The following is a 16593-nucleotide window of genomic DNA, read 5'->3' as shown; positions in this document are numbered from 1 at the left end:
TCATAAATCAAACTACAGTATATGACAAACTATCATAAATAAAACTACAGTATGTGAGAAATAAACTAACATGACAAAGAAAACTACAATATACAACAAATATACTATCATAAATCAAACTACGGTATATGACAAATAAACTATCATAAATAAAACTACAGTATATGACAAATAACCTATCATAAATAAAACTACAGTATATGACAAATAAATGACCACAAATCAAACTACAGTATATGACAAATAGACTAACATGAAAAATAAAACTACTGTATATGACAAATAAACTAACATGACAAAGAAAACTAAAGTATGTGACAGATAAACTATCATAAATCAAACTACAGTATATGACAAACTATCATAAATACAACTACAGTGTGTGGTAATTGACAGGTGTGTTTAAGAGTTATGTCAAGTAACTTGAAATGATTGACATTTAAAGCCAGATCTTACTTGACTAAATGTTTGGCTGCTTGACTTCCCTTCTTGCTGCTGGTGATAGTTCCTTGAGACTTTCACCATCTCATCAGGGCTGATACCTGCAAGCAAACACAAGGACAGCAATCAACTTCCTGGGAGGACTGGAACTCACCTGTACACACCTGTCTGCCTTCTGTAGCATCATCAACACTATCAACTTCCTGTGAGGACTGGAACTCACCTGTACACACCTGTCTGCCTGTCTAGCATCATCAACACTATCAACTTCCTGGGAGGACTGGAACTCACCTGTATACACCTGTCTGCCTGTCTAGCATCCACAACACTATTAACTTCCTGGGAGGTCTGAAACTCACCTGTACACACATGTCTGCCTGTCTAGCATCATCAACACTATGAACTTCCTGGGAGGACTGAAACACACCTGTCTGCCTCTCTAGCATCCACAACACTATCAACTTCCTGGGAGGACTGAAACTCACCTGTACACACCTGTCTGCCTCTCTAGCATCATCAACACTATCAACTTCCTGGGAGGACTGGAACTCACCTGTACACACCTGTCTGCCTCTCTAACATCCAAAACACTATCAACTTCCTGGGAGGTCTGAAACACACCTGTCTGCCTCTCTAGCATCCACAACACTATCAACTTCCTGTGAGGACTGGAACTCACCTTGGACAATCAAACTACCATCCACACACTCCACTCACCTTGAACAATCAAACTACCATCCACACACTCTGGAAAATCAAACTACCATCAGCACACTCCACTCACCTTGGACAATCAAACTACTATCCACACACACTGCACAATCAAACTACCATCCACACACTCCACTTACCTTGGACAGTCAAACTACCATCCACACACTCCACTTACCTTGAACAATCAAACTACCATCCACACACTCTGGCCAATCAAACTACCATCCACACACTCCACTCACCTTGGACAATCAAACTACTATCCACACACACTCCACTTACCTGGGACAGTCAAACTACCATCCACACATTCTACTTACCTTGGACAATCAAACTAACATCCACACACTCCCCTCACCTTGGACAATCAAACTACCATCCACACACTCTGGATATTCAAACTACCATCCACACACTCCACACACCTTGGAGAATCAAACTACCATCCACACACTCACACACCTTCGACAATCAAACTACCATCCACATATTCCACTCACCGTGGACAATCAAACTACCATCCACACACTTCACTCACCTTGGACAATCAAACTACCATCCACACAAGCCACTCACCTGGACAATCAAACTACCATCCACACATGCCACTCACCTTGGAGAATCAAACTACCATCCACACACTCGCACACCTTGGAGAATCAAACTACCATCCACAGACTCCACTCACCTTGGACAATCAAACTACCATCCACAGACTCCACACACCTTCGAGAATTAAGCTACCATGCACAGACTCCACACACCTTGGACAATCAAACTACCATCCACACACTGGCCAATCGAACTACCATCCACACACTCTGGACAATCAAACTACCATCCACACACTCGCACACCTTGGAGAATCAAACTACCATCCACAGACTCCACTCACCTTGGACAATCAAACTACCATCCACACACGCCACTCACCTGGACAATCAAACTACCATCCACACACGCCACTCACCTTGGAGAATCAAACTACCATCCACACACTTGCACACCTTGGAGAATCAAACTACCATCCACAGACTCCACTCACCTTGGACAATCAAACTACCATCCACAGACTCCACACACCTTCGAGAATCAAACTACCATGCACAGACTCCACACACCTTGGACAATCAAACTACCATCCACACACTCTGGCCAATCGAACTACCATCCACACACTCTGGACAATCAAACTACCATCCACACACTCTGGACAATCAAACTACCATCCACACACTCTGGACAATCAAACTACCATCCACACACTCTGGACAATCAAACTACCATCCACACACTCTGGACAATCAAACTACTATCCACTCCCCCTGGACAATCAAACTACCATCCACACAATCCTCTAACCTTGGACAATCAAACTACCATCCACACACTCTGGACAATCAAACTACCATCCACACACTCTGGACAATCAAACTACCATCCACACACTCTGGACAATCAAACTACTATCCACTCCCCCTGGACAATCAAACAACCGTCCACACACTCCTCTAACCTTGGACAATCAAACTACCATCCACACACTCTGAACAATCAAACTACTATCCACTCCCCCTGGACAATCAAACTACCATCCACACAATCCTCTAACCTTGGACAATCAAACTACCATCCACTCCCCCTGGACAATCAAACTACCATCCACTCCCCCTGGACAATCAAACTACCATCCACACAATCCTCTAACCTTGGACAATCAAACTACCATCCACACACTCCACTCACTTTGGACAATCAAACTACCATCCACACACTCTGGACAATCAAACTACCATCCACACACTCTGGACAATCAAACTACTATCCACTCCCCCTGGACAATCAAACAACCGTCCACACACTCCTCTAACCTTGGACAATCAAACTACCATCCACACACTCTGGACAATCAAACTACTATCCACTCCCCCTGGACAATCAAACTACCATCCACACAATCCTCTAACCTTGGACAATCAAACTACCATCCACACACTCCACTCACTTTGGACAATCAGACTACCATCCACAAACTCTGGACAATCAAACTACCATCTACACACTCCACTCCCCCTGGACATTGAACCATGTCACTTGCACTCACACGTATGGACAGCCTGCACACATCAGTAAGGCATGGTAGTTTGCTATAAGTGTTGTACATGAAGGGCTGGGTCAGCCAACAAAATGAAGGGGGGTTAAGTGTGCTGTGCGCCCACCAGTGTCCTGTTGGACCCTCCAGGTCTGGAGCTCTATGACGGAGTGAGCGTACTGGCAGCTGTCCTCCCTCTGGCAGCCGTAACGGAAGACTTGGGGACAGAGTGCAAAGTGGGCCAACACGCCCAGGGGACGCACTTTTCTGTAGTTGACGTTGGTGGTCCTTACCACAAAAGCTAAACACCTGACACGGGGGGAAACACAAAGAAGAAAATACCAATAAAAACTAAAGAAAATGAACACATTAAAAAGCTGCTTGGACGAAAAAACAGACTTTGAATCTCAGTAAGACTAAAATAATGCTATTTGGTAACAGTAGAAGAGAAAGTCCAACACAAATACAAACCCCGAATCCACATGAGTTGGGAAATTGTGTTAGATGTAAATATAAACAGAATACACAAATTTGCGAATCATTTTCAACCCATATTCAGTTGAATATGCTACAAAGACAACATATTTGATATTCAAACTGATAAACTTTTTTTTTTTTTTTGCAAATATTCATTAACTTTAGAATTTGATGCCAGCAACACGTGACAAAGAAGTTGGGAAAGGTGGCAATAAATACTGATTAAGTTTAGGAATGCTCATCAAACGCTTATTTGGAACATCCCACAGGTTTGCAGGCTAATTGGGAACAGGTGGGTGCCATGTTTGGGTATAAAAACAGTTTCCCAAAAAATGCTCAGTCTTTAACAAGAAAGGATGGGGCGAGGTACACCCCTTTGTCCACAACTGCGTGAGCAAATAGTCAAACAGTTTAAGAACGTTTCTCAAAGTGCAATTGCAAGACATTTAGGGATTTCAACATCTACGCTCCATAATATCATCAAAAGGTTCAGAGAATCTGGAGAAATCACTCCACGTAAGCGGCATGGCCGGAAACCAACATTGAATGACCGTGACCTTCCATCCCTCAGACGGCACTGTATAAAAAACCGATATCAATCTCTAAAGGATATCACCACATGGGCTCAGGAAAACTTCCGAAAACCACTGTCACTAATTACTGTTGGTCGCTACATCTGTAAGTGCAAGTTAAAGCTCTACAATGCAAAGCGAAACCCATTTATGAACAACATCCAGGACTGTTGAACGACTGAAGCTCTACATAAAACAAGAATGGGAAAGAATTCCACTTTCAAAGCTTCAACAATTAGTTTCCTCAGTTCCCAAACGTTTATTGAGTCTTGTAAAAATAAAAGGTGATGTAACACAGTGTTGAACACGCCCTTTCCCAACTACTTTGGCGCGTGTTGCAGCCATGAAATTCTAAGTTAATTATTATTTGCCAAAAAAAAAAAGAAAGTTTATGAGTTTGAACATCAAAAATCTTGTCTTTGTAGTGCATATAATTGACTATGGGTTGAAAATGATTTGCAAATCATTGTATTCTGTTTATATTTACATCTAACACAATTTCCCAACTCATATGGAAACGGGGTTTGTACAAATAGACGGGGTAGACATTGAAAGGGTGGAAGAAAACACATTTTGGGTGTCATAATAAATGATAGAATGAGCTGGAAACCTCATGTAAAAATATACAACATAAAGTAGCAAGAAACACGTCAATATTGAATAAAACTAAACATGTTCGAGACCAAAAATGACTTGATATTGTCTACTGCTCACTAGTGTTACATATCTGACTTAGTGTGGAGAAATATGGGAAATAACTACAAAAGTAGACTTATTCACAAATTGTGTTACAAACAAGATCAGCTATAATAATACATCATGTTGGATATAGAGAACATACAAACACTTTATTTATTAAAAAATATCTATTATAATAATGCATCACGTTGGATCAAAACTATTGGAATTCAATGAGTTGGTGCATTTGCAAACATCTAACATGATGCAAACTATAACTTGCTACCCATGAATGTACAACAATTTTTCTCATCTAAAGAGGAGAAATATAACCTTAGAGCAAGGTTCGGGGACCTTTTTGACTGGGAGAGCCATGAAAGCCAAATATTTTAACATTTATTTCCGTGAGAGCCATATAATATTTTTTAGACCAACATTTTGAAAGTCTCTTATTCTTTTTAATGAGATGTTTATTCTGAAGCTAACCAAATATAAATAAAACACTTTTTACCATTAATGCGACTTCTTGAACAGGTGTGGTAGAAAACGGTTGGATGGATTAAAATGCACGAGAATGTTTGATATTTTGAAGGTTATTTTTAACACCGTGATTATGTTAGAATAAATATGTATATATAATCACAAAACTTTAATGCTTAAGGGCCGTTGCTATAATTATTTTCAATTGTGCTGAAGTGGTATTTTTCTTTGTCTGTGCAAAGCTGGCAATCCAAAAGATTGCAAGCCTGCCTGGTATCAGTGTCTGTGTCCAGGAATGGCCTGCTGCCGCAGACAGAGCAGAGACAAGGCGATATCACCAGCGTCAACACATGTGCATTTTTGTATAATCATATATTGTGTCTAACTGAAGTTGTCGAGATTACCCCCTTCCCTCAGCGACAGCTTCAGTGATGTAAAAAGGGACCTCCCAAATAAATAGAGGAAGCGCGCGGGCTGGACTTTTAGAACGTAGTTTGGATCTGTAACTAGGATACAGCCCAAAACACGTGTCTCCTCATTGAGCCAAATTGAACTTTGTCTCTGCATGACTCCTTGCTTCTCGTCTGTTTAATAGATGTCATCAGTGTTTGAACCTGACAGATTACCAGCGGATATATTTATTTCTGATCGTTTTAAGCAATGTCAGCTAAGATTTATCTGAGAGCCAGACACAGTCATCAAAAGAGCCACATCTGGCCCGAGAGCCATAGGTTCCCTACCCCTGCCTTAAAGAAAAATGTCATTTAAAACATGTGTACGCACATACAACACTTAACACTTTTGGTATATCGGGATGTGGAATGAAATGATGGAATGGATGAAGTAAAGAAAAGAAAGAAAGCAGCAATATGATTCACTTTAAGAGACTGTTCAAACTACAAATGTTCACTAAAGGACTACTGAAACCCACTACTACCAACCACGCAGTCTGATAGTTTATAAATCAATGATGAAATTTTAACATCGCAACACATGCCAATACGGCCGGGTTAGTTTACTAAATTGCAATTTTAAATTTCGCGCGGAAATATCCTGCTGAAACGTCTCGGTATGATGACGCATGTGCCTGATGTCACACATTGTAGAGGAAATTGTGTTCCAGCATCGTTTCCAGCTTTTAAATTGTCTGTTTTCATTGCGAAAGTCCACAGTATTCTGGACATTTGTGTAGCTGAATCTTTTGCAATTTGTTCAATTTAACAATGGAGACATCAAAGAAGAAAGCTGTAGGTGGGAAGCGGTGTATTGCGGCCGCCTTTAGCAACACAAACACAGCCGGTGTTTCATTGTTTACATTCCCGAAAGATGACGGTGAAGCTTTACTATGGAACGGAGATGTCAAGCGAACACGGTTGGATAGGACCACACACACAAAGTACAGTGTATTATGCAGCGATCATTTCGAAAGATCGTGTTTCGAAGCGGGTCCCTTGCGAAGGGCAGAGATGGGCATCGCCACCACCCGTCGACTAGTGCTGAAGAAATGTGCCGGGCCGACCTTCAGGTTGTACAGGTACGACCATATAATCTTACTAAAACACAAGTAACACAATAAGCAGAGAAGGAATTTTCCAGAATTATCCGAGTAAATGTGTCTAATAACATCTGAATCGCTCCTACTGCCCTTTATCTTTTTTTTTTCTTCTAGTCCTTCACTCTCACTTTCCTCATCCACAAATCTTTCATCCTCGCTCAAATTAATGGGGAAATTGTCGCTTTCTCGGTCCGAATAGCTCTCGCTGCTGGTGGCCATGATTATAAACAATGTTCAGATGTGAGGAGCTCCACAACCCGTGACGTCACGCGCACATCGTCTGCTTTCTGGTACAGGCAAGGCTTTTTTATTAGCGACCAAAAGTTGCGAACTTTATCGTCGATGTTCTTTACTAAATTCTTTCAGCAAAAATATGGCAATATTGCGAAATGATCAAGTATGACACATAGACTGGACCTGCTATCCCCGTTTGAATAAGAACATCTCATTTCAGTAGGCCTTAAGTACACACAACAGGAATTATGATCAACATCTTCAACCTTTTTTTTATTGAGATAAAGATTACTTCTGTATTTAATATTTGTTTACTTACTAAGGTATATTATCTATTTGCTCACTGTTCTGTTACAGAGAACAAGGAAATGGGATAAAATTGCTATGGTAGGATAAGGGGTAGGATTAAATAAGGTCTGCTTCTTCTTCTTCCTTTTCGGATGTGCTGTAACTGTCTGATGCATCACATTGTATCCTATGCATGTTGCACTGAAACTGAAGTGAATGAGGTGCACAGTGACAGGTGTGTGGCACGCTCACTTGTTGGCATCAAAGGAGTGGTGGGCGTCTATGTGGGAGCACAGGGTGGGCTTTTCTCTGCTGCGTGTACTGATGATCCGAGGTTTGCTGTCATAACATTCCTGAAGGCACACACAAGAAAAGCATTGAATTAAAAAGGAAGTCATCCTGATGATCATATTCACTGTATTGCCAAAAGTATGGTGTCCATCCATCCAAATGATGACAATAAGGTGTCCTAATCACTTGGCCCGGCCACAGGTGTATCAAATCAAGAACTCAGGCATGGAGATTGTTTCTCCAAACATTTGTGAAAGAATCGGCCGCTCTCAGTGATTTCCAGCATGGAACTGTCATAAGATGTGAAATGTGCAACAAATCCAGTCCTGAAATTTCCATCCATCCATTTCTACCGCTTATTCCCTTTTGGGGTCGCGGGGGGCGCTGGCGCCTATCTCAGCTACAATCGGGCGGAAGGCGGGGTACACCCTGGACAAGTCGCCACCTCATCGCAGGGCCAACACAGATAGACAGACAACATTCACACTCACATTCACACACTAGGGCCAATTTAGTGTTGCCAATCAATCTATCCCCAGGTGCATGTCTTTGGAAGTGGGAGGAAGCCGGAGTACCCGGAGGGAGCCCACGCATTCACGGGGAGGACATGCAAACTCCACACAGAAAGATCCCGAGCCTGGATTTGAACCCAGGACTGCAGGACCTTCGTATTGTGAGGCAGAAGCACTAACCCCTCTGCCACCGTGAAGCCCGTCCTGAAATTTCCTTGCTCCTAAATTTTCCAAAGTCAACTGTCGGCTTTGTTGTAAGAAAATGGAAGAATTTGGGAACAACAGCAACTCAGCCGCCAAGTGGTAGGCCATGTAAACCAACTAATTTTCCTGAAGGAACTCTCCTGAAGGAATCAATAAAGTACTATCTATCTAGAGAGGTCAGCATAGTGCAAAGACTTTCTGCACAGTCAGTTCCGGCTCCAAACTTCATGTGACCTTCCAATTAGCCCACGTAGAGTACGCAGAGAGCTTCATGGAATGGATTTTCATGGCCGAGCAGCTGCATCTAAGCCATACATCATCAACTCCAATGCAAAGCGTGGGATGCAGTGATGTAAAGCACGTCGCCACTGGACCTTAGAGCAGTGGAGACGCCTTCTATGGAGTGATAAATCCCGCATTTTCATCTGGCAATCTGACGGACCAGTCTGGGTTTGGAGGTTGCCAGGAGAACGCTACATTTCGGACTGCATTGTGCTAAGTGTGAAATTCGGGGGAAGAGGAATTATGGTGTGGGGTTGTTTTTCAGGAGGTGGGCTTGGCCCCTTATTTCCAGTGAAAGGAACTTTGAATGCTCCAGGATACCAAAAACATTTTGGACAATTCCATGCTCCCAACCTTGTGGGAACAGTTTGGCGCGGGCCCCTTCCTCTTCCAACAAGACTGCGCGCCAATGCACAAAACACCAAGGTCTATAAAGACATGAATGACAGAGTCTGGTGTGGATTAATTTGACTGGCCTGCACAGAGTCCTGACCTGAACCCGATAAAACACCTTTGGGGTGAATTACAACGGAAACTGAGAGCCAGGGCTTCTCCACCAACATCAGTGTGTGACCTGTGATAGGAAAATTACTTGTGCTTGTTTTAATTGATGATGTTCTTTGAACGGGGTCGCCAAAAGTTTATTGGGCTCAGGAATGTGACACTTAGCAAGAGATCTATTATCTGATCAAGCTCTGTCTCCTGTGTCTTTGATGTAACATGTGGACTATAGTTGACGTGGGCATGTGTTTTTCCTCCTCCTTACCTCCAACAGAGCTAAATTGTTCTCCTTTCCTGAGTGACCCCCCCTCCTCTGGGCAAACGACACCCTCTCCCCTTCACAGGACTTTGGTTATTCATTCCACTGGTGTACTGTATGTAAATGAGCATGGAGGGTGGGACTTCTGAGAATGTATAATTGTCATGTCAAATTCAATAGGAGTTAGAACAAGCTGGAACGAACGGATGTGTCGTTCTGGTTTGGTCTCGCTTTGCAAAGCTTGTTATTAATTTGTTTGTTACTTTAATAAATAATTTTAAAGCTATTTGTCACTAAAGGATCGTCTTTAAGAAATTTCCACGACAGACCTCACCAATGCGCTTTTGGAAGAGTGGTGGAAAATTCCTACAAACACACTCGGCAACCTTGTGGACAGCCTTCCCAGAAGAGTTGAAGCTGTAAAAGCTGCAAAAGGTCATATTGAACCCTATGAGTTTGGAATGGGATGGCACTTCTAGTTCTTATGTGAGTGGGGAAATACTTTTGGCAATATAGTGTATTTGCTATGGATGCATCTCCTTTCGAAAAGTGTCCTCCTTGTGAAGCGACGTGATGGAGTCCTGACCTGGCAGAGGAACAGGAACATGCCCTTGTGCTCCTGCATTAGGTGAAGGACGCTGCTGGCAGGGTCCATCCTGAGGGCCTGGGATGGTCCAAAGAGCAGGTTTCTATCCAGCGTGCCCTTCCTCTCCTCTGTCCACACCTCTATTTCCAGTTGGTTGAAGGCGAAGGTGCACTTTTCCCCAAACTTGCACAGGCCTAGGTCGCCGGACTTCAGCAGCTCTACAAATGAAATGTGACAAAAACACCAAAAAATGAAGGCCGATTTTAATTGATGAAAAAGTCTGAAGAGAGTCTTTTTGTAAAAAGACAAGGAAAGACGATGAAGTGGCTGAAATATTGAAATGCAGTCCAGTGAAACCTCCATAAACAAATCTTTTTGCAAACTTTTCGATTTAAAAACTATTCGACAGCGCCAAATACGCCTCCATGTGGAAATGTTTCTTTCACTCATTGTGTCACGCCGGCAGCTATTTTATGCTGACAAAAATAACTTTTGAAGAGACTGACAAAACAACTTTTCAATTGTGATGAGAAGAGACTTTTCTAAGAAGATGCCAAAGCAGACTCATACCACAGCAGAGGAAAAAACACTGCCTCTCGTTCAGCGGCGTCTCTTCCAAGAGTGCACACACACCCATTTCCCCTGCTGTCCGCTCCTTTCTGCATGCTTATTCACATAAATGTTACAAATAAAGTAAGTAATACAAATGAAAAATTAATAAATATAATAATAATAATAATAACATTAAAATACAATTATTATTATTATGGGGTGGTATAGCTTGGTTGGTGTCAGGTTCAAACACTGGTGACATATATTAATCAGACAAGAACCAAGGAACCAAACAGACACAGGGTTAAATAGAGCTCATGAGGAGACACGTGTTTTGGGCTGTACTCTAGTTACAGATCCAAACAACGTTCTAAAGAACAGCCCGCGTGCCTCCTGTATTTATTAAAGAAATCTCTATTACATCATTGTGACTGAGGGAAAGGGGGGAGTGGACTCGACGCAAGATATGATAATACAAAAATGCAAATATGTTGACACTTGGTGCTATCGCCCAGTCTGTTCTTGTGCTGGTCCCAGAACAGAATGTTTGGCCTTGGCAGTCAGCATGCGGAATCTGGACAGAACACTCATAGGAAAGAAAGGCAAGCAATCTCTCAGATTGCTAGTTCTGCACAAATACAGAAGAAACGCTTCAGCCCAAATTGACAATACTTTATAGTAACGGCCCTTAAGCATATAGTTACGATGATAATATATACATAATTATTCTAACAGTTGGTAGAGTGGCCGTGCCAGCAACTTGAGGGTTGCAGGTTCGATTACCGCTTCCGCCATCCTAGTCACTGCCGTTGTGTCCTTGGGCAAGACACTTTACTCGCCTGCTCCCAGTGCCACCCACACTGGTTTAAATGTAACTTAGATATTGGGTTTCACGATGTAAAGCGTTTTGAGTCACTATAGAAAAGCGCTATATAAAAATAATTCACTTCAAACTTCACAATTAAATAAATAATACAATTGTAAAGATATATATATAATAAAATAAAATAAAGACGAATAAAATAAATATTTTAGCAATTTGGTAGTCAACTTTAAGGATGTTTGTGGTTTCTGATCGTTTGTGGGGGCACCAAAGGGGATCTCTGTGTGTGTGCACAACGGTTATATGTCAATATTTTTTTAAATCAAGGGGACCACAATAAATTGTCATTATTGTATCAAGGTGACCACATGAAATTGTCATTATTATATTTGTTTTAACAGAAAATCTTAAGATACATTAAACATGTTTCCAAAGGTCACCTGGGGGCCCCATACATCTGCGGTCCCCTTCCAAGGTTTCACATTGTTCCCATTGGGCTGGGTTCTTTCTTGCCCTGATGTGGGATCTGAGCCTAGGATGTCGTTGTGGCTTGTGCAACCCTTTGAGACATTTGTGATTTAAGGGCTATATAAATAATCTTTGATTGCTTGGTTGGTTATTGCCATAAAAGACCAATTTTGGCATTAAATAATATAGTAAACAATGTTTCCTTTGGTAGTAAGTAAGCATACAAGTTACAAAGGCTCCTAATTTGTCCGCCAACGTATGCAGTAAGTAAGATTCCCATTCTTTCATTTGTCGAAATTTTAATGGACAAGCAGTAGAAAATGGATTGATCTGATTACTTTCTGTTTTAACATGTTCTATCTACACTTCTGTTAAAATGTAATAATCACGCATTCTTCTCTTCTTCTCTTCTTTGATACTTTACATTAGTTTTGGATGATACCACACATTTAGGTATCGATCCGATACCAAGTAGTTACAGGATCATACATTGGTCATATTCAAAGTCCTCATGTGTCCAGGGACGTATTTTCCTGACTTTATAAAAAATATGAATGTTATCATTGTAGTACCATCTGGATATGCTACTGTACTTGGTATCACTACAGTGGATGTCATGTGTAGGTCCACCCATGGTATTTGTTTACATTCAGGAACGCTAGCTTTTGTTAGCGGTGACGCCGGTGAGCTATTGTATCCGCCTACGGTGTGTAGTGAAGCATGTTTCGCTATTCCTCGTCCTCCAGTGATAATGATACTTGTAATAAACATACTTTTTTTGTCGCCATGGAGGCCAGGATTAGTGATTTAAAAGTAGCTGAGGGTGTTTCAGTGTTATAACTTCACCTTTATCTTTACTTTTTACACCAAAATGCGTCCGTTCTCCCTTTTCTGTCCACACACTGTGTCTGCTTGGAAGTACTCTGTGTGTGTGCGCTGCCAAACATGCTCCTCTGCTCATAAAACCGGCAATGTGACGTTGCGCCGTTATAAAAAAAAAAAGAGGAACTGGTACTTTTCAAGCAGAGTATAGTGCCCTTTTTATTTCATTAGTACCGTGATACTATACTACACTGCAAAAAGTCAATGTTCAAAAACAAGAAAAAAGAAAAATGAGGGGTATTTTATTGTAACGAAGCAAAATGATCTGCCAATAGAACAAGAAAATTTGGCTTGTCAAGACTTTCCCAAACAAGTAAAATTACCTAACCTCAATGAAGCCAAAAAGTATATTCTCACGAATAACTAGTGCACTTTTCTAGGTAGAAAAAAAAGACACTTTTTTGCTCAATAGGTTGAAAAATATTCTTAAATGAAGTAAATGCTAGTGCCATTATCTTGACATAATGGTATGCGCTCGGCATTACATTTCTTGTAACCAGCAAACGCATACTAAAAACAAATTTATTGTTCTTAATGGTAAGGCAACAGGGCAACCGCTAATTACTTTTGGGATCTCCTAGGTCATGGGTTTCAAACTCTGGCCCGCCGTGTAATTTAATTTGGCCCTAGGGGCAATATCCATTTAGCATTAGAGCTGGCCCGCCGGTGTTATACAGCGTCGGTGCCGCTGTAACACCGCATTCACCGCTAATACTCATACTTGCCAACCCTCCTAATTTTCCCGGTAGACTCCCGAAGTTCAGTGCCCCTCTCGAAAATCTCCCAGGGCAACCCATCCATCCATCCATTTTCTACCGCTTATTCCCTTTCGGGGTGGCGGGGGGCGCTGGCGCCTATCTCAGCTACAATCGGGCGGAAGGCAGGGTACACCCTGGACAAGTCGCCACCTCATCGCAGGGCCAACACAGATAGACAGACAACATTCACACTCACATTCACACACTAGGGACCATTTAGTGTTGCCAATCAACCTATCCCCAGGTGCATGTCTTTGGAGGTGGGAGGAAGCCGGAGTACTCGGAGGGAACCCACGCATTCACGGGGAGAACATGAAAACTCCACACAGAAAGATCCCGAGCCTGGATTTGAACCCAGGACTGCAGGACCTTCGTATTGTGAGGCAGACGCACTAACCCCTCTTCCACCGTGAAGCCATTCTCCCGAATTTCTACCGATTTCCACCTGTAATGCGGGCATGCATTTAAGGCGCTGCCTTTAGCGTTCTCTACAACCTGTCGTCACGTCCGCTTTTCCTCCATACTAACACCGGTCACATAATATTTGTGGCTTTTAAACACACACACACACGCACAAGTGAATGCAAGGCATACTTGGTCAACAGCCATACAGGTCACACTGAGGGTGGCCGTATAAACAACTTCAGCACTGTTACAAATATGCGCCACACTATGAACCCACACCAAATAAGAATGACAAACACATTTCAGGTGAACATCCGCACCGTAACACAACAGAACAAATACCCAGAACCCCTTGCAGCACTAACTCTTCCGGGAAACTTCCAACAAACTGACCAATAATTAACGTTTTATTCATGCATTTTCTCTTGCTACTTCAAGGCTCGAATGTTTGGTTCATTCATTATTGTTATTTTATTTTCAAATGTATTATTAGCCTGTGGAAAAAATTTGATATTTACCTCAAAAGATTAAAAATAGAAAAAAAAATGCATAACATTTTCATTAAAATTTTATTTGATATGCCATTGATATTTTTTTAATTATTATTATTATTATTTGAAACTGGATTTTGCATGTCACTAAAATTATATAAGCCTTGCTTGTTCAATATTTAATGCAAAACTTGTTTGGGTCCCTATTAAAGGTTAATTTGTTCAACCTTGGCCCGCGGCTTTGTTCCGTTTAAAATTTTGGCCCACTCTGTATTTGAGTTTGACACCCCTGTCCTAGCTGCTCAGGCAAATCATATGCTCTAAAAATGCATTTTCCCATCGACAACATGACATCATCATCGCCAAGTGCGTGTTCTTTCAGTCAATTAGTGCGCGAGGAATATATATATATATATATATATATATATATATATATACATATTAGGGGTGTAACGGTACGTGTATTTGTATTAAACCGGGTTTCGGTTTGGTTCGGAGGTGTACCGAACGAGTTACCACACGGACATATTAAGTAGCGTACCGCATGTTGTGTAAACAATATAATCCAAGGCACAACACACGGCATGCTAGCAGCGATCGTGCTACGATAGACTGACCATACCTCCTTGTCAACGGATATGTCCTCTTTTGCGGGGCTGTCCGGGTGGAGTTTCTTAAATGCCTCAAATGTCCTGCATTTTAAATTAGGATTGCGTGTATTTTCGATGTACGTTCAGGGTTAAGAAGGGCTTAAAAACAAAACAGATGCACGCAGCAGCATTTGTGAGGGAGAGGCAGAGACAGAGAGAGCGAGAGAGTTATGATAAACACGCATATGTCGCCAGGCTTTGCTTTTTACCCATAGATTTATCAAATTTTATTTTTTATTATCTATAGCAGGGGTGTCAAAAGTGTTCCCCGGAAGCCATTTGCGGCCCACAGCTAATGTTGTAAAGACCCACGGCACATTCTAAAAATACTATTAAACAAAAACATAAACAAAAGTGAAATAAAAAAGCTCAAAGGCTAAATGTAATTTAGAAAAAGTTGCAACGTTCAAACTTTCATTGCTCAAAACCTAATATTGAATCAAAATTAATGTTATTATGAATTATTGCCCTCTCCAAGGTTCCCATTACTTCACATCAAATATTCCACTAAAGAAAATTATTTCTGGTGGAAGATTTTGTAGATTTGGTATATAAATGATAAAAAAAATTATATTTTGTTGTTTTCTTACTGTACCGAAAATGAACCGAACCATGACCTCTGAACCGAAATTTTTGTGTACCATTACACCCCTAATATATATATATATGTATATATATATATCTCTATCCATCCATCCATTTTCTACCGCTTATTCCCTTTCGGGGTCGCGGGTGGAGCTGGCGCCTATCTCAGCTACAATCGGGCGGAAGGCGGGGTACACCCTGGACAAGTCGCCACCTCATCGCAGGGCCAACACAGATAGACAGACAACTTTCACACTCACATTCACACACTAGGGCCAATTTAGTGTTGCCAATCAACCTATCCCCAGGTGCATGTCTTTATATATATATATATATATATATATATATATATATATATATATATATATATATATATATATACACACACACACACACACACACACACCCACCCACCCCCGGCAAAAAATGTTTTTATTGTAATTTTGAAGAATTTAACTGAATGTGCATGAACTATTTCTGTTCAAAATAGTTTGAAATGTCACATGTGAAACGTTTAAATATTAACTGTCATTTTACTGTACTGTGCCGACTGTACTACTATTTGAGTACCTATTTTTATTGTTTCATTGACAATAAAGCAAAGTCCATTTGGCTCTCATCCGTTTTAATTATGAGACACAATTGTGTCGAAGTCATATTTTTTTTTTTCAATGCGTGAAATAAGAAATAATTACTTTAAAAAAAGCAGTTTTATACTTGTGAGTGTTGATGACAGCTTTGATATTCTAGTTTCAAGCATGTATTACTCAATAAAGGTCATTACATCTTAGCAACAAGCTGTAATATCTTACT

At 41.2% G+C, this 16593-nt stretch overlaps 1 protein-coding gene across 6 annotated transcripts in view; it reads right to left on the bottom strand.

The window, feature by feature from the left end:
- LOC133541251 (zinc finger CCCH domain-containing protein 7B-like) overlaps positions 1–16593 on the bottom strand; it is an 83588-nt gene that overhangs the window by 31603 nt on the left and 35392 nt on the right. For all 6 annotated transcript variants that reach the window (XM_061884531.1, XM_061884527.1, XM_061884528.1 and 3 more), the window contains 4 exons: positions 10167–10384; positions 7784–7884; positions 3375–3556; positions 457–542 (listed from right to left, as the gene is read on the bottom strand). In XM_061884531.1, the coding sequence (XP_061740515.1) occupies positions 457–542; positions 3375–3556; positions 7784–7884; positions 10167–10384 (587 nt within the window). The remainder of the gene's footprint in view (positions 1–456; positions 543–3374; positions 3557–7783; positions 7885–10166; positions 10385–16593) is intronic.

This window comes from Nerophis ophidion, linkage group LG23, assembly GCF_033978795.1.
Source record: "Nerophis ophidion isolate RoL-2023_Sa linkage group LG23, RoL_Noph_v1.0, whole genome shotgun sequence".
In the NCBI taxonomy this organism is placed as follows: domain Eukaryota; kingdom Metazoa; phylum Chordata; class Actinopteri; order Syngnathiformes; family Syngnathidae; genus Nerophis; species Nerophis ophidion.
The sequence above is the reverse complement of the archived record's forward strand: the minus strand, read 5'-3'. Positions and strand labels throughout refer to the sequence as shown.